At 45.4% G+C, this 21800-nt stretch overlaps 2 protein-coding genes across 24 annotated transcripts in view; one reads left to right on the top strand and one right to left on the bottom strand.

Moving 5' to 3' along the window:
• The window catches only part of LOC308459086 (7-alpha-hydroxycholest-4-en-3-one 12-alpha-hydroxylase-like), a 393862-nt gene that overhangs the window by 151020 nt on the left and 221042 nt on the right, over positions 1 to 21800 (top strand). The gene's annotated exons all lie outside the window — the stretch shown is intronic.
• OBSCN (obscurin, cytoskeletal calmodulin and titin-interacting RhoGEF) overlaps positions 1 to 21800 on the bottom strand; it is a 264501-nt gene that overhangs the window by 101399 nt on the left and 141302 nt on the right. For 22 of the 23 annotated variants that reach the window (XM_080973891.1, XM_080973892.1, XM_080973908.1 and 19 more), the window contains 11 exons: positions 19380 to 19652; positions 17415 to 17687; positions 16163 to 16450; positions 13407 to 13682; positions 9634 to 10977; positions 7302 to 7580; positions 5520 to 5598; positions 4608 to 4732; positions 3039 to 3236; positions 1090 to 1122; positions 833 to 931 (listed from right to left, as the gene is read on the bottom strand). In XM_080973891.1, coding sequence (XP_080830017.1) covers positions 833 to 931; positions 1090 to 1122; positions 3039 to 3236; positions 4608 to 4732; positions 5520 to 5598; positions 7302 to 7580; positions 9634 to 10977; positions 13407 to 13682; positions 16163 to 16450; positions 17415 to 17687; positions 19380 to 19652 — 3267 coding nt within the window. The remainder of the gene's footprint in view (positions 1 to 832; positions 932 to 1089; positions 1123 to 3038; positions 3237 to 4607; positions 4733 to 5519; positions 5599 to 7301; positions 7581 to 9633; positions 10978 to 13406; positions 13683 to 16162; positions 16451 to 17414; positions 17688 to 19379; positions 19653 to 21800) is intronic. The other variant, XM_080973911.1, reaches the window with a different exon arrangement.

Genomic DNA, 21800 nt, shown 5'->3' with positions numbered 1-21800 from the left:
TTGGCTGATGCTGTTATTGATTTTTCTTTCTTTATCTTATTGTAATTTTATGCACTGTATTCTTATGAAAGGGTGGTCTATAAATATTTCAACAAATTATTATTATTATTTATTATATTTGTACACCACCCTTCATCCATAGACCTTAGGGTGGTTCACAGCCTAAAAATACATGGGGAAAAAATGCAGCACAGCTTTGTTGTTGTTGTTTAGTCATTTAGTCGTGTCCAACTATTCGTGACCCCATGGACCAGAGCACGCCAGGCACTCTTGTCTTCCACTGCCTCCCGCAGTTTGGTCAAACTGATAGCTTTGAGAACACTGTCCAACCATCTTATCCTCTGTCGCCCCCTTCTCCTTGTGCCCTCCATCTTTCCCAACATCAGCGTCTTTTCCAGGGAGTCTTGTCTTCTCATGAGGTGGCCAAAGTATTGGAGCCTCAGCTTCAGGATCTGTCCTTCCAGGGAGCACTCAGGGCTGATTTCCTTCAGAATGGAGAGGTTTGATCTTCTTGCAGTCCATGGGACTCTCAAGAGTCTCCTCCAGCACCATAATTCAAAAGCATCCATTCTTCGGCGATCAGCCTTCTTTATGGTCCAGCTCTTGCACTACTCATATTAATTTCTTGCTAAAACATTGCCCCTTTCCCTCCCTTCCTCTTCCCAGTGTCAAACTTTAGACGCAAGATCCTTGAGGCAAGGACCTCTCTTTGTGTATGCTGGAAAGCAAAGCATGCATTGACTCCACTACAACCTTTGTCTCCCCTGGATAGGCAAATTCAATAATGGAGGGGGGCAGTTGGAGTAGCGAGAATGCCTCTAAGTTCATTTACCTTCAACTTTCACTGAAAGGGTAATGCTGGCACCTTCCCTCACTTTTTTGTTGGTATATCGTTCCAGGAACCTTGGCGGCACCAGCTGCTCATGAACATCTGAAAATTAAGTTGTTCAGAGAAAAACATAAAAATGTGACGTGGCAGTAGTCAGGTAGGACTAAGCTCCATGGAGCTGGGGCTGCTCTAGAGTTCACAGCTTTGAAAGGGCAGCCATGACCTTTGTTCCCACCAACTCCTCTTGTTTTTTTTCTCACCTCTTCTGGGTTTCTCTTCTTCCTCACCAGGCCCTGCAAAATTGAAAGAACAGCAGCACCATCAGGTGACAGATCACGTGAGCCCACACCTGCCGTCCAAAATGGTATAGCAAGTGCTAGGCCTCAATTTCCACTAAAGGGGCTTTCATACTGTTGCTAATTTTGAGTGGGATTCAGTCACATAGCAGCAAATTCAGGCTGCACAATTATAGCTGTCTGAGACGCCCTGTGCAAGAAGCCTGCTTCTGCAAAATATTGGCCTTGGCAGGAAAATGCACTGGAAAGTGTGGGGTCAACACTTGTTTGGACACAACATCACCCAACTTCTTCACAACCAAATCAGGACGAATGCTCGTTAAATAACCAACATTGTTTAATCTCCCTTTTGAAATAGGGCAACCCTAGCCTGGAAGTGATCAATGTGTCTAACAAAGATCCCCATTTCTTTTTTTGGCATCACATTAGACATCCAGCAAACCCACCAACGATTTGATGGGTTGTGTCCATCTGCTCTAAGTTGGCACGGCCAACTTTTGAATTCTTGGATGGTAGGGCTGTTCTCTTCTTTAGAAAGAGATCTGTGAGTCCATTTTGCTACAAATTCAAAGCACTTCATAGGTGGTCAGATTCTTTAAATGGTCCCAGTTACCAATAAGGGTTCAAAACAACAGGACACAAAGATTTGCATTACCTACAAAACCCAAAGAGAAGGAGTCCAATAAAATGTGGAAATTTTAGCTTATTGGGGGGGAGGGGGAATCCCCTTGTAGGAAAATTGTGGATCTGCTTTTTACCAAACAACAATTAAAATTAGAGTAGTGTTGAAGCTATTCACATTTTTTGGGAGGGTGGCCATTTCATATCAAAAAGACTTCCTTTTCACACTGATTTTTTAAATGTGTGCCTTGAGAAAATGTCTACATAATTTACTTTCATTGCCTTTGCCTGCTAGGGTCTACACTCATCTTCGTGACATCAACACACAGCCAAATCCAGTGGGCCATGGAGACTTGTTCCATGATTAGATGGATCACCCTTGACTAAATTACAGGTGAAACTCGAAAAATTATAATATCGTGCTTGATTGGCCAGCAAACTCGCCTGACCTGAACCCCATAGAGAATCTATGGGGCATTGCCAAGAGAAAGATGAGAGACATGAGACCGAGCAATGCAGAAGAGCTGAAGGCTGCTATTGAAGCTTCCTGGTCTTCCATAACACCTCAGCAGTGCCACAGGCTGATAGCATCCATGTCATGCCACACTGAGGCAGTAATTGATGCAAAAGGGGCCCAAACCAAGTACTGAGTACATATGCATGCTTCTGCTTCTCAGAGGTCCAATATTGCTCTATTTGCAATCCTTGTTTTGCTGATTTCATTTAATATGCTAATTTTCTAAGATTGTTAATTTGGGGTTTTCATCAGCTGTATGCCACAATCATCACAATTATAACAAATAAAGGCTTGACATATCTATCTTTTCATGTCATGAGTCTATCTCATATATTAGTTTCACCTTTTAAGTTGAATTGCTGAAATAAATGAACTTTTCCACGATATTCTAATTTTTCGAGTTTCACCTGTATGTAGGAAGAAGATGTGGCTACAAAGTGAAACCATGGCATTTAAGAAGGAGAATATTATCAAAAAATAATGTGAGTGGGGTATGGGAGACAAATACTACCCCACCATTTTGCTAATTTCTAGCTCAAAAATAAAACTAGATATTTGGTGCACCTCCTGCTAACTTTTATTAAGGTGCCCAGGAGCCAGAGAAATTGTTCTGCCAGTTAGCTATCCCTTGTTTTAATTTTAAATTTTGTTTTGCAGGCTGCTTGGTACTGGATAAGCAATATACCATGCCTTTGTTATTCTTGTTGAGAGCAGTAGGCCTCACACACACTTCTGGGCACAACATAAGCCACCATTTCAGCATCACACGGCTAACCTTTGACAAGCAACCTGGCCGCTGAATATGCTGAACCAGCCGAGTTCCTAATAAATACAGAATATTGACCAGCGTCCTGCTTTGTAACGTTGAGAACTTCAAGGGCGTGAAACTCCCTCTTGTCTGTCTTCAAGAGTCGGTCTGATGCACGCAGAGGCTGACCATCTTTGAACCAGTAGAGGCGAGGCTGTGGGTAACCTATGCAGAATAAAGACAGGTAGGAATAGATATCAAAGGCATATCAAAAAGAAAAGTGAGAAGAGATTGGTTAAATTTCCTAGCCCCATGCTTAGCTCTTGTGAACAATCTTTACAGAACTTATGGTTGCCATCAATTTGATTTTAATTAATTTTTATAATGTTTTTAGAATGTTGCACTGTTTTATTGTTGTTAGCCACCCTGAGCCCGGCTTCGGCTGGGGAGGGCGGGATATAAATTAAATTCATTATTATTATTATTATTATAACACACATGTACCCCTCCAAGGAAAGAGTAGTAACAATAGGCGCTATTCAGCTAAACAGATTTGCTAACGGAAGGTTAAGCAAAATAGCTCCCCCTCCCCAGGCACCTCCTTTTTTAAAAAAAGTTTTTTATTGGTTATTTTCACATAACAAATTATTTCAACAATTGTATTTCCCCCCATTTTTCCCCTCCCACCCCCACATACCCCCCTCCCCCACAACTTCCCTCAGCTCCTCTTTCTGATTTATTTACATATATTGTTCTCTGCATGTTATAAAAATGTAAAAATCTCTATGTTTTCCATCTCTTATGTTAACAAAAAAATTGTGCATGTTTATTCAAAACCTGCCAAGGAGTCCAGCTCATTTTGTTGTTTTTTTAAGCACTTTGTAAAAGGTTCCCATTCCTCTTTAAAGTCACAGTTGTCCTTGTCACGTAGTTTGTGCGTCAGAATCCCCACGACGGGGTGAGCTCCCGTTGCTCGGTCCCTGCTCCTGCCCACCTAGTAGTTTGAAAGCACATCCAAGTGCAAGTAGATAAATAGGTACCACTCCGGCGGGAAGGTAAACGGCGTTTCCGTGCGCTGCTCTGGTTTGCCAGAAGCGGCTTAGTCATGCTGGCCACATGACCCGGAAGCTGTACACCGGCTCCTTGGCCAACAAAGCGAGATGAGCGCCGCAACCCCAGAGTCGGCCACGACTGGACCTAATGGTCAGGGGTCCCTTTACCTTTACTTTTGCCAATTCCACATAGTCCATCAATTTCTTTTGCCACTGTTCTTTTGTCGGGCCTCCCCAATCACCTTCTGATCTGAGCCCCCCCCCCCCAACTCTCCAGAGCAGATTTGGGGAGGACACAGGAGGCATGGGAAGCAGAAATTTAGGAGAAATCCTTGCACTAGAGCATCTATTTAGCTAGATGACACCCACTGGGTCAGAAATTCATCTTTAGAATATGAACGTATTGAAGAGATGTACTGCAACCTGCTGGTGAAGGGTGGGTAATAAATATAATAATAATCCTAAATTGTAGATATGTGTTATGAAAAAGTAAGTAGGTTCTGCCGAAAGTTGACACACAGCAGAGGTGGGGAGTTTTGGTTACCTTTCACCTTCAGGTGGAATTTGGCCAAAGCTGCTCCAGGAGCTACATGGATGTCGTGAAGTTCATCTAGAATCTGTGGCAGCTGCTCCTCTTCAGTCATAGATTCCACTCCTTCTTGTTCACGGCTGGTTCAGGCGGGGAGGAATAAATGAAACGTTTGACATATAACCCAAAGCTCTGGTGAAAAAACAGCCTCCCATGAGCTGTGGCCAACACAGAAGGTTCCTGTGGCCACAATGAGCTGCTGGATAGCTCAGTAAAGTAGAGCATTAAATTCTTAATTTCAAGGTTGTGGGGGTTCAAGCCCCACATCAGGCAAAAGATTCCTGCATTGCAGGGGGTTGGGCTAAATAACCCTCGTGGCCCCTTCCAACTCTTATATACCAATATTGGTTTTGTATACTAATATTGTGATGACATCATGGCCACTGGGCCCATCACCTCCTGGCAAATAGAAGGGGAAGAAATGGAGGCAGTGAGAGATTTTATTTTCTTGGGCTGCATGATCACTGCAGATGGTGACAGCAGCCACAAAATTAAAAGACTCCTGCTTCTTGGGAGAAAAACAATGACAAACCTAGACAGCATCTTAAAATGCAGAGACATCACATTGCCAACAAAGGTCCGTATAGTTAAAGCTATGGTTTTCCTAGTATTGATGTATGGAAGTGAGAGCTGGACCATAAAGAAGGCTGATCGCCGAAGAATGGATGCTTTTGAATTCTGGTGCTGGAGGAGACTCTTGAGAGTCCCATGGACTGCAAGAAGATCAAACCTATCCATTCTTAAGGAAATCAGCCCTGAGTGCCTGGCGTGCTCTGGTCCATGGGGTCATGCAGAGTCGGACACGACTAAACAACAACAACATTGTGATGACAGTGTAATCTTTTCCAGTGTTCAGGTGGCGCTTACCTGGAGAGATACCCTTTGGCGCTGTAGTAGGATGAAGTTTCCGTTGCATCTGCTGCTGTATCATAGTCTGTACTGGTCACTAAGAAATGGAAAAGAAAAAAATCGAAACATTGTGAGTTGCTTCATGTCAGGAGGACAAACAGAGGCAACGCAGGGGAGGCCCAGGCAGTTGTGCAGAGAGGAGGTTGTGCTCAGACCTTGGACCAGTCCTCTGGCAGCATTAGTGTTTTACTCTCAAAATGTACTCCCTGCTGCTTACGCAGCAAAACAGTGGAAGTGCAAGTGGAGTTACTGAGAGCCCCAGAAGGTGTTGTTCAAAAGACGTTTCAGACTGTTCCAACACATTGCAGACAGGGGTAAGGATCCAACTTCTAGGGAGGCTCACAAGAGCACAGGGAGAAAATGTTTGCTGTCCACATGTACAGTTGCATGTAGGAATCAGGGTGTGTATACAGCCATATGATGAACACTGGGGTCCCTTCCAACTCTACAATTCTGCTTCTATGGCCCCTTCCAACTATACAATCCTATGATTTTATGACTCTATCATAAAATTTAATGTGGGGAGGAGTTGCTGATTATATTTAAGCTGGAAAACTGTGACTGACTTCCCAGTACAGTGGTACCTCAGGTTACATATGCTTCGGGTTACATACACTTCAGGTTACAGACTCGGCTAACCCAGAAATATTACCTCGGGTTAAGAACTTTGCTTCAGGATGAGAACAGAAATCATGCTCCGGTGGTGCGGCAGCAGCGGGAGGCCCCATTAGCTAAAGTGCTGCTTCAGGTTAAGAACAGCTTCAGGTTAAGAACGGACCTCCGGAACAAATGATCTATATGCCAGGAGCTTATTCATGCCTCTCACACAGGAATTTTGTGGTGTGTGGAATGCCCTGAATGCATAGCAAACTAGGGATGGATTCACCCACAACGAGCATTTGCCTATTTCTAAACTGACAATGATCTCACCATCCTCTTTGAATTTGACAGCCCCCTATGCACTTACTTATGTGTGACAGGCCACACTGGTTGTGATGCATATCACACTTCCTACATGGGGCTGCCCTTGAGACTGACCCAAAAACTCCAGCGGGTGCAGAATGCAGCGGCGAGACTCCTTACTGGGTCCTCGCCGCAGGATCACATTCACCCGGTGCTATACCATCTGCACTGGCTCCGGGTGGAGTACAGGATCAGGTTTAAGGTGCTGGTTTTAACCTATAAAGCCCTATACAGCCTAGTACCCTCGTACCTATAGGACCGCCTCTCCTGGTATGTCCCACGGAGGACCTTACGGTCTTCAAATAAAAACATCTTGGAGATCCCGGGCCACAGGGAGGTTAGGCTGGCCTCAACCAGAGCCAGGGCCTTTTCGGCCGTGGCCCCAATCTGGTGGAACACTCTGTCCCAAGAGACTAGGCCCTGTGGGACTTGACATCTTTCTGCAGGGCCTGCAAGACAGAGCTGTTCCACCAGGCCTTTGGCCAAGGCACAGTCTGACCCCCTCTCTCCTTCTGTAATCCTCATAGAACTCTAACCCAATGGTTGCCATTAATTTGATTCTGAATTGATTTTAGAATGTATTTTAATTAATTGACTGTGTGATTTTATGTACACTGTGCTATTTTTACTTGTTAGCTGCTCTAAGCCCAGCTTTGGCCGGGGAGGGCGGGATACAAATAAAATTTTTATTATTATTATTATTATTATTATTATTATTATTATTCCAGGTCATCATTATTGAACTTGAGTATTTCTGTGTCTCTGGGTAATACTCACAGTCCACTCTCAGCTCAGCTTTAGTTGAAGAAACGCCCATGCTGTTTTCAGCCAGACAGCGGTAGACGCCCATGTCAAGAGGGACCACAGCAGTAATGATCAGCTGGTGGCAGCCTTCCTGGTCCTCGTTGATCATGTAGTGATCGTCCTCTTCAATAACCCTCCCATCCTTGAACCACCGGACGGTGGGGGTTGGCTTGCCGATAACAACACAGTCAAAACTGACTGGATATCCATCCTGTACCTCTTGGTTTTGAAGTTCAGTTATGAAGATGGGAGCTGGAATTGTTTTGAGGATAATTACTAAAACAGAAATCTACATATTTATGTGCCAAGTATCTGTAGGGACACTGTGGGTTAAACCACAGAGCCTAGGACTTGTTGATCAAAAGGTCGGTGGTTCGAATCCCCGCAACGGGGTGAGCTCCCGTTGCTCTGTCCCAGCTCCTGCCAACCTAACAGTTCGAAAGCACGTCAGAGTGCAAGTAGATAAATAGGTACCACTCCGGTGGGAAGGTAAACGGCATTTCCGTGCACTGCTCTGGTTCACCAGAAGTGGCTTAGTCATGCTAGCCACATGACCCGGAAGCTGTACGCCGGCTCCCTTGGCCAATAAAGCGAGATGAGCGCTGCAACCCCAGAGTCAGCCAAGGCTGGACCTAATGGTCAGGGGTCCCTTTACCTTTACCTTTAAAGTATCTGTAGCTCCCTCCACGCCTCGCTCTATACATGGTGCCTTTTTTGGTTTTGGTGCCATGCTAAATTCAAACTGCAATCTTCTTGTAATCCCAGGTACATGTGTGACAAGATAAGCACTTCTGCTGTAACTAGACTTCTAATTTTTGGGAAAGGTTCTGGGGTTAAAGACGGGCAACTTCCAACCTAACCTACTTCAAAAAGGTGATATGATGATAGCCACCAACTTGGGTGGATGTAAAAGAGGATTAGGGGGGAAAATCATGGAAGATCCATAGGGACTATCGGAGGCAGCATACCAGTGCATACCAGATGATGGGAATCACAGGTGGGGAGACAACACTGTTGCACTCAGTTTCTCCAAGGTGTGGAGCATATAGTGCATTTTCAGAAGTATCCTTTGGGTTCGATACTTGGGAGAGAGGTTTATTATTATAAATTTTAATAAAAGCAAAACAGAGCCCATGGGTTTATGTATTTCCAAGCCCTGTAGCTAAGCAAGTTTGGGAAATCAAATGAGAACTTAATGCACGTTGCTCTGAGCTCCTTTGAGGAAGAGCAGAATGCAAACATTACCAAGCTGTAAATGAATTAAACAATTCTGATCTCAGTCATCTTCAAACCACCATTTCAGGTGGTACCTGATTATGTCAGGATTTACACATCTTTGATACTATGGGTGGTATTCGACTAAATAGTACTCAGAGTAGGTCTATTGGAATTAATCGGCCTAACATAATTTCAGTGGGTCTACTCTGAGTATAACTTTGTTGACTACCACCCTGAGATTTCAGGTGATTGGGGAAAGCCATTTCCAAACTGGAGAGGAGGTGGGGTTGCGGGCCCATGCCCTCCCCACACATGCGGGGGCTGACTCACAGCCCCCGCGAGAATGAGGAAATCCTCGGGTGCGTCATCTCCCTGTCCAGCCAATTGGCTGGACAGGGAGGCATGACCCGGGCTATTTAGGGCCTGCGTGCCCGAGGACTGCCCTCTCTTCACCGTTCCAGCTGACCCAGTTTCCCACCCCACCTGCCCTTAGTCCCTGCTCTGACCTTGCTATGGTCGCCATCAAAGGGCCTGGTAGGATTTTTTTTCCACTTGGCAAATTGGCACAGCCATGTGGTTTTTCGCCTACCTCGTAGCAAATCGTCACAACTTCTCAGCATTGGCGGTTAGGCATTGGTAGGGGTATTTTTATGCAAATGAGGGGGGAAGGAAGCGCTATCACCTCCCCCATATATTGAAGGGTAGTCCGGTAAAGGATTCCGGGGGGTGTTGCCCTGTCCGAAGCCTATGGAGGTGTGGGCCTAAGGCACGCCCCCAAGTGGTGACCCCGGGGGAGTTCCTAGTTGATGTACACCAGCAGGACTCCCCCCACTGATGGTTAACCCTTACCAGCCTTCATGCAATCGGGCTGAAGCCGGTTAGTTGATAGGACCAATGCCTAAGCCAATACCACTCAATTCCTGCAATCAATAAAGTTGTGGCCTTTTCCGCCCATTAACCTTAAATACCGTGTCCTGTGTCTTTATTTCCCAAGGGGGGAGGGGGACTTGCCACGCAATCTGCATCTGAACTAGGATTTTAAAAAGCTGGTCAATTGGGCCCCACCTGCCCTGCATGCGTCACTTACCAGTGTCAGATGTAAGCAAAGGAGGCGGTGGTCTTTTCACCAGGGTTCTCAGTTGCCCTGGGGCAGGAGGTGTGGCTTTCCCAATACGCAGCTCTATCTTCTTGGAGCCTTGATCTAGGATGTCAATCTCAACAGCAATACCCATAGCAGCAAACATTTCTCTAAACCGGCTAGCAGCCGTCTTTGCCTCAGCCATAACTTCAAACTTGATGTAGATGTACCTCTCATCTTCACGGTAGGTCTGGTGGTCCACCACCTCTATCTCTCCCTCATCAGCACTAACAAAGAGTTCCTCGTCCACGTCCGAAATCTCTGTGGATATTTTTGACTTGAACAGCTTGTGAAGCCTCCTCCCTGCTTTGCGGAAGGCGTCGTCCAACTCGCTGCCAGAAGAGCTCTCCTCACTCTCGGGGATCTTTTTGGCAGCCTTGTGTTTCCGTACGGGCGCTTGAGGTGGGACACCCACCGTCACCTTGGCGCTGTGGGAGGCCTTGCCAAACTTATTGGATACCTCGCAGGTGTACTTGCCGACGTCATTCATTTCGAGGCCAGTGATGATCAAGGAGCAGGTCCCGTCGCTGTAATTGTCTATGTGGCAATGGCGCCCGTCCAAAACTTCAACGCCATCTTTCAGCCAGCGGACCTTCATGTCGGTTTTGCTTTGAGCTACACACTCAAGGTGGAGGGTGCTTCCTGGTTCTCCAAAGAAGTCCTTGAAGGTCTCGGCAAACACGGGGCATTCTTGCTGCTTGATCTCTTTCCGCACTTTGTACCCTTTGAAAGCAGCCTGGATCTTCACAGCTGCATGAGACAAGGAAGGGTCATCCAGATCTCCTTCTACAGCTTCTGGTTCAACAGGCTTAGCAAGAGAAGCTGGCTCAGGACCTGCTTTCTCCCACTGCTTAGAGACTTTCCCTGCAGAGACAGTCTGGACTTTACCACTAACGCTGGTCGTGCTCGCCTTTTTGAGGTAGTTAATAAGGGAAGGAGTCCCGGCCCTTGACTCGTCATCTGAACTGGTGACAGAGAAGTCTGCTTCTCCTGCTTTAGCCGACTCATCACAAGTAGAGTATTCCTCTGAGTAGTACTGAATGATCTCTGCTTCTTCCTTCCTCTGTTTCTGACGTTTGTCATCCTCTTCTGGCAATTCGCTGATCGAATCCAGAGTTGGCTCCCGACTCATCCTGCGCTTTTTGGCAAGAGCCTCCCATAGGAGGTGGAGGTCACCCTCCTGAGCAGCTTCAGGTGGTAAACTGGGTTGCATCTGGTCATCTGCTATCTCCCCAAGCTCGTCAGGCTTGAGGGTTTTCTCAGTGGCCTCTTTTAACATGGACACAGTTGACACTAAGAGAAACAGAATAGTACAGTTTCATGGTTACACCAAGGAGCAGCAGGATGACCAGATTAACATCAAGATACAATCCTGTGTCTTTGAGAGCTATATAATGTCATATTATATAGCATTTAAACATCTTAGAAGGTTGATGGAGTAGTTCCAAAAAATTACATTTTGGGAGACAATGCATGCCCATAAGTTCAGCAAAACCAATTGTTCTTTCTATTGCTATCGCTTACTGCAAATGAATAAAAAAAGCAAAGAATCAAATTACCATGAATGGGGGAAGAAATTTGATTCAGGCCTCATTTGAAGCAGAATCGCATTCACATTTTCTGAAACGATATGTGGACTGAGCCACGGCTATCCTTTGAAATTTGCACTTTCCCTAAGCATTTCGCCAACCAAACAATGTTTACCAAAATGCATATATTAGGAGAAATTGCTTACAAAAGGTGCGCACATTAGTCAAAACTGCATATAAAAATGTGTTTATTAGGAGAAATTCACCTTAAAATGCTGATGAATTTTCAAGAGGATTTCCCCACCCCCCCCCCGGAAAAAATGCAAATGACTGTAAAATGTGGAGAGCTGTCACTTGAAAAATGAGAAATTAAGAAACTTTCTGTTTTGACAGATCCTTCCATCCCTAGCATGGATAATGCAATTATGTGCCAGACACACACCTTAGTATGATTTGTGAACATTTTATTATGTCCGTATATTTATACATAGATATAACTGCTCTGGTGTTAGATGATGTGCGGTTTAGAAACACTTTCAATAAATGAAAATAAAATAAATTTCAGAAGCAGCGTTGGCACTGGGGTGTTGCAGAGAACACGGCAACTGCTTAGGCAAGTGCACCCTCACTTTCCCCCACAGCTATGCGCATTGACACAACTTTATATAAGGGGTGGGGTTTTATGCTGAGCTGAAACTACTCAGTATTTGTGAACATTTTCTATAGTGTCAAAACATGCCCCCTTTTACAGTTATTTTTCAGCACTCTTTGAGAAAATCTTCACCCAATAAGTTTATGCTGCCTTTGCTCTCCATTGCCCTCCCTTGTGTTCAGTGACATACAGTGGTACCTCGGGTTAAGTACTTAATTCATTCCGGAGGTCCGTTCTTAACCTGAAACTGTTCTTAACCTGAAGCACCACTTTAGCTAATGGGGCCTCCTGCTGCCGCCGCGCCGCCGGAGCACGATTTCTGTTCTCATCCTGAAGCAAAGTTCTTAACCCGAGGTACTATTTCTGGGTTAGCGGAGTCTGTAACCTGAAGCGTATGTAACCCGAGGTACCACTGTATTCACAACGTAACATCTGAGAGGCTAACACAGCATTATGATAGAGCAGTCTTTGCAAATCTGGTGCCCTCCAAATATTTTGGAGTACATCTGACATCACGCAGCACAGTAGGAAGCTGTGTTGGGAGATGGGAGGTATTGTCCGTAACACCTGGATGAAACCAAGTCAGCAAAGAGAAACAATAACATGGAACTATTGTAGAGAAACAATAGCATGGAAGATGGGTGGCACTGTGGGTAAAACCTTAGCGCCTAGGACTTGCCGATCGTCAGGTCGGTGGTTCGAATCCCCGCAGCGGGGTGCGCTCCCGTTGTTCGGTCCCAGCGCCTGCCAACCTAGCAGTTCGAAAGCACCCCTGGGTGCAAGTAGATAAATAGGGACCGCTTATTAGCGGGAAGGTAAACGGCGTTTCCGTGTGCTGCGCTGGCTCGCCAGATGCAGCTTGTCACGCTGGCCACGTGACCCGGAAATGTCTCCGGACAGCGCTGGCCCCCGGCCTCTTAAGTGAGATGGGCGCACAACCCCAGAGTCGGACACGACTGGCCCGTACGGGCAGGGGTACCTTTACCTTAAACAAACATGGTTTTCCCAGTAGTGATGTATGGAAGTGAGAGCTGGACCATAAAGAAGGCTGATCGCCGAAGAATTGATGCTTTTGAATTATGGTGCTGGAGGAGACTCTTGAGAGTCCCATGGACTGCAAGAAAATCAAACCTCTCCATTCTGAAGGAAAACAGCCCTGAGTGCTCACTGGAAGGACAGATCCTAAAGCTGAAGCTCCAATACTTTGGCCACCTCAGGAGAAGAGAAGACTCCCTGGAAAAGACCCTGATGTTGGGAAAGATGGAGGGCACAAGGAGAAGGGGACGACAGAGGACGAGATGGTTGGACAGTGTTCTCGAAGCTACAAACATGAGTCTGACCCAACTGCGGGAGGCAGTGGAAGACAGGAGTGCCTGGCGTGCTCTGGTCCATGGGGTCACGAAGAGTCGGACACGACTAAACGACTAAACAACAACAACAACAAAAACCCTGAACACTGAAATGGTTTTCAGAATAAATTCCAATACCACTTTTAGGCTGGGGTGGTTACTAAAGCAGTGAAAATGATGGTGCAAATGTACCTTCAACAGAAAGTTTGGCAGATGTTTTGACGTCAGCAGAGGCCATGCAAGTGTATGATCCTTGATCTTCAGCTTTGAAGCCATGAATGATGAGGGTCTGTTTTTTGCCCTCTGAGATGAGTTCGTACTTCCCGCCAGGTTGGATTGGTTTTCCTTCTTTGAGCCAAACAACCTCTTTGGTTTCTTTGGACAATTCGCACTCCAAACGAGTCTTCTCCCCTTCCACGGCAGACTTATCGGCCAAAGGTTGAGTGATTGCAGTCACTGCAGCCGGCTCTGGAATGGGAGACATCGAGACCAATGGGCTTACGTCATACAATTCTCCTTTTGTGCTTCAACAAGCAAAGCGACAAAGAAGAAGGGATAACCAGCAAAAAAAAAAAAGTGGGACAAATGTCTGAATGTTCCCTTGTTTCCAGAACTAGGTTTTACATGGACCACGAATGCAGTTTCTTAGTGTGGGACTGGAATATAACAGAGTCTTTCAATTGTAATAATCTCTCATGTCTGCACCCTTCAACTCTGACCCCATAGAAGTTTATATCAAAGAGGGACTAAAATGCAAACTTTGCAGAAGAATGTGCAGTAGCTGTGATGATGGCAGTGGTTTCACAAGTGTGCCATACGGAACCTACAGAAATCTTGACTTCCGTAGGGTTTTAGAAGCAGCCATGGACTTCAACATCCCATATCCACCAACATACCAACATCTTATATTGCTTCATTGGTAACATAAGGGGGGAAATGGCTATTACTTATACTTAATCTGAGCACACCACAAGGGCTTCTGATTAGGCATTTGGCTATGCAATGTTGAATGTTATCTGTTAAAACTGCTCCATCCTGTTTTCCCTTTGTTATTGTTTTTGTTTAAGCCCATTCAAGAACTTGTACAATGACCACAAACAATGAACCATATGTTGCAGATATTACTGCAAATTTATTGCTCTATTTTTGTGATATACTACTACTACTATTACTACTACTACTACTAATAATAATAATATTTTTATTATTTGTAAAGGTAAAGGTAAAGGGACCCCTGACCATTAGGTCCAGTCATGGCCGACTCTGGGGTTGCAGTGCTCATCTCACTTTATTGGCTGAGGGAGCCGGAATACAGCTTCCGGGTCATGTGGCCAGCATGAATAAGCCGCTTCTGGCGAACCAGAGCAGCGCATGGAAACGGCGTTTACCTTCCCGCCGGAGTGGTACCTATTTATCTACTTGCACTTTGACGTGCTTTTGAACTGCTAGGTTGGCAGGAGCTGGGACTGAGCAACGGGAGCTCACCCCGTCGTGGGGATTCGAACCGTCGACCTTCTGATTGGCAAGTCCTAGGCTCTGTGGTTTAACCCACAGTGCCACCCGCATCCCTTTATTATTTGTACCCTGCCCATTTGACTGGATTGCTCCAGCCACCTCTGGGCAGCCTCCAACATATATAAAAGCATCATAAAACATTAAACATTAAAAACTTCCCTATACAGGGCTGCTTTCAGATGTCTTCTAAAGGTTGTATAGTTACGTGCTTATCTCCTTGACTTGACATGAGAAGACTTGGTCTATTTATTTGTATCATTCATCATCCTTATGATCCTTGTTTATAAAACCCAATAAAAAGAAGAAGTAGCCATGAAAGCCATGAAAACATATCACCAGCTTTATCTTTGAAGTCTTCATTAGGAGAGATAAATAGATGTTGCAGAAATTGGTTATATGAAGACAGTGTCACAGCCCCACTCAGTTGTGAAGGATCAGGCTTTGACTTCACAGTGGTGTGTTAGTCTTTTAGCACACTGCTGCCAAGATGTAGCTTTGGTTAGGGAAAACACACATGCGGCTTTGTGGAGATGAGACAATAATAAGCATGGGGAGGCAATATAGGCCACAATACGGATATGAGTTCAAATTGCGCATGAACATAGAACCTGAGACATTGTGTGTTTGTGTTTGTGTGTGTGTGTGTGTGTGTGTGTGTGTGTGTGTGTGTTTCCCCCCACCATGAATTTTCAGGAGTACAGTCAAACCTCGGCTCTCAAACAGCTCAGTTTTCGAACGATTCAGCTCCTGAATGTTGAAAACCCAGAAGTAAATGCTCCGGTTTTGGAACATTTTTCAGAAGCCGAACATCTGACGCAGCTTCTGCTTGAGTGCAGGAAGCTCCTGCAACCAATCAGATGCCGTGCCTTGGTTGTCAAACGTTTTGGGAGCTGAATGGGCTTCCGGAATAGGTTACGTTTGACACCTGAAGTTGACTGTAACAAGCTATAGCCAGAAAATGGTAGAGTGGGGAGCAGAGGGCTCATCCTTCAAATCTAATTCAGTTGATGCATCAATGCCTGGCTTGCCCACGACATTTACATAATGCAAAACCTGAGCGTGGAGCTTGCCTACAAATTGCTGAAAAGTACAGTGGTACCTCGGGTTAAGTACTTAATTCATTCTGGAGGTATGTTCTTAACCTGAATCTGTTCTTAACCTGAAGCACCACTTTAGCTAATGGGGCCTCCTGCTGCTGCCGCACCGCCGGAGCCTGATTTCTGTCCTCATCCTGAAGCAAAGTTCTTAACCTGAAGCACTATTTCTGGGTTAGCGGAGTCTGTAACCTGAAGCGTATGTAACCTGAAGCATATGTAACCTGAGGTACCACTGTAAACAGATCCTTCTTACTGCGGGGCAAAGCTCACATGCCATGCAAGATGCTGAGCTGTAGAGCTACTCTCAGGACAGCAGAGGGGTCCTCTAATTCTCACCTAGCTGCACGCTTTGAGGCAAATGCACTGGCTTCCCAGCACCCGCTTTGCTGACAGCTGAAATGCGGAATCTGTACGTCTTGCCTGCTGTGAGATTGTCCACTACAAACTCTGTGCTTGGGATAACTCCGGTGCCGCATGGCTGCCAGTCACTGCCTGGGCTTTTCATTTCGACACGGTAGCCTATGAGGTCAGCACCCCCGTTGTTGAGCGGCTTGAACCAGGACAAGGTGACCGAGTGGCTGGTCTTACTTATGATCTCCGGTTCCTCAGGAGGGTCAGGGAGGGCTGAAGGCACAACAGAGTTCCAGGCATGTATAAAAATAGTGCTGCATCTTATATGTATGGCAACACATCCAAGACCAGTCCCGGGGCCGTAAGAGCCAACTACTAGGGGCTGAGGTCCCTTCACACACACCCAATAAAGTATTTGATGGGACCAACCACTGCCCCAAGTTGATGCGCATTGCCATTCAAATGGTGCGTGCGCACCACATCTCATGATTGATTATGCAAGGCGGGATTTACCTGCCTCCCCCCACATTTTTTTCCGAGTTGGTACCCCTACCCAGTGCTGAGTGGGAGGCAGGTCAGACCAAAGAGAGCCTCAGACCTGGCCATAAGCAGCACCAGCCCTTCTTATGATAGGTACATTGTCACAGCTACATCCAAGACAATGCCAAAACATGGCTTAAGTCAGAAAAACATCATTCTACAGGGGTTGCAGCTCAGCAGGGAATCTCGGAAATGCTCTGCATCTTACCACAAACATGGGGCAGCAAACCAAGTCCTCCATAGCCACAAGTGCTTGAGAACTTTTCAGATCAAACTGTGGCATCGTGTTAAGTCTAATGATGCTCCAGAGAAAATAGCACCAGAAGTGGTGTTTTTTTTTTAATCAACATCATTATTCTACTAAATATAATTCTGGCTTTGTTAGGATGTCAGCAAACCAAGGCACAATCGATTTTTCAAACAGATTTGTTGGAATTGGAACAAATCTTTTGAAAAGCGATATAACGCGTGAGCCACTGTGGTGCTTTGGTGGATGATCTGAACAGCGAACGTTCTGAATTTACAGCAGTACTTATCATGCAGAAAGTTACACTCAGGACAACAAGATTAAAAATCTCATTGATGTGACATTCCACCAAGCATAGAAAAAGTGGCACTATTGTCAGGCCCCACAATAAAGCTTAATGATGCTAAATCAGAGCTAGAAGCATCAGGAACTTGGATTTTCCCAACCTACCTATGACAGATAACTTAGCTGTCGCAATGGCATCCCTTGCAGCAAAGGTCACCTCTCCAGAGTGATGCAGTTGAGCTTTCTTCAGTATGAGTTTGTAGCTATTTCCTTCTGCTTGGATCCTCCAGTTTTCATCTGCTTGGATATCCACATCGTTAATATACCAAGCGATTTCATTGACTGGAACTGCTTCACTTAAAACACAGGTAAAGGTCGCCTGGTCCCCAGCAGTAACTGTAGTGTCAGTGATTGGCTCCAAGAATTCCAGACGCCATCCTGAAATTATGACGAAATGCATAAGTGATGCCTTCAAAGCAAGGAAGGGAAAGTTGTGAGTTAAGTGCACCGCAGGGGTAGGAAAACTGTGACCTTCAGATGTTGGTGACTTCAATTCCCAGCAGCCCAACTATCATGGTGATTGTCATCAGGGATGATGGGGTTTGCTGTCCAGCGACATCTTGGAGGTCCACAGATTTCCCAGCCCTGCCCTTTTGAGTTTCTTAGTTTCCAGATCACTTGCTCAGCTCTTGGCTCAGCACACTTTGTCTCAGCTCCTGCTCCCACACTCTAGCTCATGGAAACAGGGTTATGTGGCTGGAGCCCAGAACATTGCTTCTTCCCACACCAGTTTCCAGGATGAGTGGCATCGGTGTGAAGAACTGGGATTCGTTCTACAAGATGCTCCTACATTCCAGAGAAAATGGGAAGCGGGAAATCAATCCACAGAATGCAACTGATACTCAGTGTTGGTGCTAGTGCTTTCAGTGTGTGTATGATACACAATTATTTGAATTATGGTGCCGGATGAGACTCTTGAGAGTCCCATGGACTGCAAGAAGATCAAACCTATCCATTCTGAAGGAAATCAGCCCTGTGTGCTCACTGGAAGGACAGATCCTGAAGCTGAGGCTCCAATACTTTGGCCACCTCAGGAGAAGAGAAGACTCCCTGGAAAAGACCCTGAGGTTGGGAAGGATGGAGGGCACAAGGAGAAGGGGACGACAGAGGACAAGATGGTAGGACAGTGTTCTCGAAGCTACCAGCATGAGTTTGACCAAACTGTGGGAGGCAGTGAAGGACAGGAGTGCCTGGCATGCTCTGGCCCATGGGGTCACGAAGAGTCGGACACGACTAAACGACTAAACAACAACATGATACACAATTGATTATGCCCCATTTGAATTGTGTTTTCTTTAGATTGAAATGAACCCACCCACCCCGACAACATAAAAAAAAATGGGCTAATTTGACCCAACAACCCCGTCCTCCTCATACGCACAACCAAAACTCACTGCAACCAACCGTGCTCTGGGTTCTCCAACCTCTTGTGCCACCAACACAAACAAACAAACAAACTTATCTGCCAGACACTCACACAAAACTCTGCATGTACACTATGCAGAAGAATGAAATATCATTACCTCCCGTCTCTCTCCCCACACCCTCAAAATCCCTATGACAGTAGCGTCTCACACTGAATGTAATTGACCTGTAGAAAGGACTCTATGAACGGAAAACAGAGACCTACGTTATACGCACCTCTGTTATCCATGGAAATCTTTCAATAAAAACAAATTTAAAAAGAAAAAGAAAAGAACATAATGATGATATAATGTATGTCATTTTATCACAGCAGACAGCAAGTTTTTGGCAGAAGGTGAACTGCAGCAGAACTAAGACAGAGCCGCATGAGACTAATACAGGGAAGGATGCAAAAAGATGCCTTCTTATATCCCTACCCAGGGCTCCAACGTTACTTGCACAGCACAGGGAAGATTGGTCCTATAGTAGCTCCCATACTGAAAAGGTACTACCAGATGGGGCCCAGTTGCATACATCTCATTCGTTCATTACTCTGAGTCTAGTAACTTTTAGAAAAAGGACAGAGAATGACAGAGAATGGAAGGAACAATGATATGTTATCTGGGTCAGTAGGCTTGTGGTTATGGTGCAATAGTATGATACTACCTTTTACAGTTAGGAATGCAGACGAAGCCACGTCACCCGTCTGGAAAGTCACTTGGCAGCTGTCATGGGGCGTGAGGTTCTTCAGGAGAAGGAGGTGCCGGAGACCATTTTCAAAATAAACCATCTCTATGTTTTCAGAGGTTTTGGCTGGCTCATCGTCAATCAGCCAGTTATAATTGTAGCACTCAGGTTTCGAAAGGTAGCACTCAAACAGGGCTTCACCCCCTTCCATCGCATCAACGTTCTCTAAGCCCTGGACGATGGTGTTCTTGGCTGTTAGAAATGTTTTTTTTATAAAAAAAAAATTCACAGTTAATCACTGAGTTTACGCATCTGAACATTACATAGAAAATCAAAATATGAGATCACATATTGGTTGAATGTAATTCCTTAGGTCAGGGGTTCTTAAACAGTGGTCTTCAGACCACAGGTGGTCTACTAGTTCTATACAGGTGGTCTATATCTCTTCCATTACTGAAGAAGCTAACAAAGCTTTGGCCTCGAGCCTGTGATTTTCATAAACAGCAATGTTAGCACCGAAGAAAAAATGTTAAAATGTGAGTTGTGTATATGCTTTGATTTGTCAAACAACAAAACTTTACAAGTCCACTGAGCACCCCCCCCCCAGCAATTTGGTCCATCGAGGGAGGGGTGAAATTTGAGAGCCACTAACTTAGACTTTCAATACAATCTTCATTTAAAACACAGCAGTCATTGTGCAGTGGCTGAAGAGCTCTAAAATGATGCAATGTTCTGTTTGATGACCCAGCAAAGAGTTACATAATCAACTGATCTGTAATGTCAACATAAGGGCAGTGCAACTCAGGAAGAGCATAAGAAGCTGCATCAGGCCAAAGGACCATCTAGTCCAGGAAGAGACACCATGAGCCTGGCAGCTGTGAAGCCATCAACCTGTATGGCTTTAAAGGAAGATTAGACAAATTCATGAATGAAAAGGCTCTCAATGGCTACTACCCATGGTGGCTCGGCTCTGCTAACACAGCTGAAGGCAGTAATGGTTCTGAATACCAGTCGCTGGAGACCACAGGAAGGAAGAGTTGCTGTTATGTTCACGTGCTGCTTGAGGATTTCCCCAAGGCATCTGGTTGGTCACTGTGAGAACAGGATGCTGGAGTAGATGGGTCATTAGCTTCATCTAGCAGTCTCTTGAGCCAGTGTGGTGTAGTGGTTAAGAGCGGTAGACTCATAATCTGGTGAACCGGGTTCGCGTCTCCGCTCCTGCACATGCAGCTACTGTGTGACTTTGGGCTAGACACACTTCTTTGAAGTCTCTCAGCCTCACTCACCTCACAGAGTGTTTGTTGTGGGGGAGGAAGGGAAAGGAGAATGTTAGCCGCTTTGAGACTCCTTCAGGTAGTGATAAAGCGGGATATCAAATCCAAACTCTTCTTCTTCTTCTTATGTCAAGCATTCTGTACTCACAATGGCCAAGCAGATGGCCATGGCAAGCCAACAATCAGGACCTGAGCGCAACAGCAGCACTCTCCACTTACAGGAACTGGTATAATAGAGGCATACTGCTTTGATGAGGCAGGGTGAGGCGCCCACCTCAGAGGAAGCCCAAGAGATGCCACCTGCCTCATCTCCATAGCCCAGCCCACCAGCAGAGAAGTGGCATTGGCAGCGGTTTCCTGTGAGATCTTACTGAAATCTTGCAAGATCTCACAGTGGCAAGGGAGGAAGGGACGGATTCCAGTTTCGCCAGAAGCAGGTAAACGGGATGCACCATCTCTGGGCAAGCAGAATATAGCCATCATGACTCATAGGCATTGAAAGCCTTCTCTGGGAATTTATCTAATCCTTCTTTAAAGCCATCCAAGTCTGTAGCTTCACAACTGCCAGGCTCATGGTGCCACCTACTTTTTAAAAAATGTGCTTCATTGATTTTAAGTTACAAACGAATTAGCTGCAATAATCCATAATAATGTCATCATCAACAACAACAAGAAGTCAGAGTACAGAGCCATCACAAAAAAGGGAAAATATAACAGTAGTGATTCAGTAAAAACTTGTGAAAACACTTTTAAAATGGTGCACTGGTGGGTACATGCAACCGGCAAAATTGCATAAAATCAGTCAAAATATCTCTCCATTATGCTGGCAAGATTGCAGACTTCCTGGTGCCTCCTCCTTAATTCAGCCCAGGGCAAACTTGGTTTCAGAAATTCAAAGGGGACAGAAACTGTCAGGATTGCACACTGCCATTGCTATAAGTGGCAATGGTGAACGGCTCGTGAACCATCTCAGTGCAGGACTATTGAAAGACGAAATGACAACATCAAAATAAATGAGATACTGTTTTTCCCCTTTTGCAATATGAAACATGTAAAACAATTCCATATCTCCTCCTAACCCTCACCAAAGTTTATGCATTGACCTGTGGTAGCTGACAGTAAAAAC

The sequence above is a fragment of the Podarcis pityusensis genome, assembly GCF_964106645.2.
Source record: "Podarcis pityusensis genome assembly, chromosome: 12".
NCBI classification, from domain to species: domain Eukaryota; kingdom Metazoa; phylum Chordata; class Lepidosauria; order Squamata; family Lacertidae; genus Podarcis; species Podarcis pityusensis.
The sequence above is the reverse complement of the archived record's forward strand: the minus strand, read 5'-3'. Positions and strand labels throughout refer to the sequence as shown.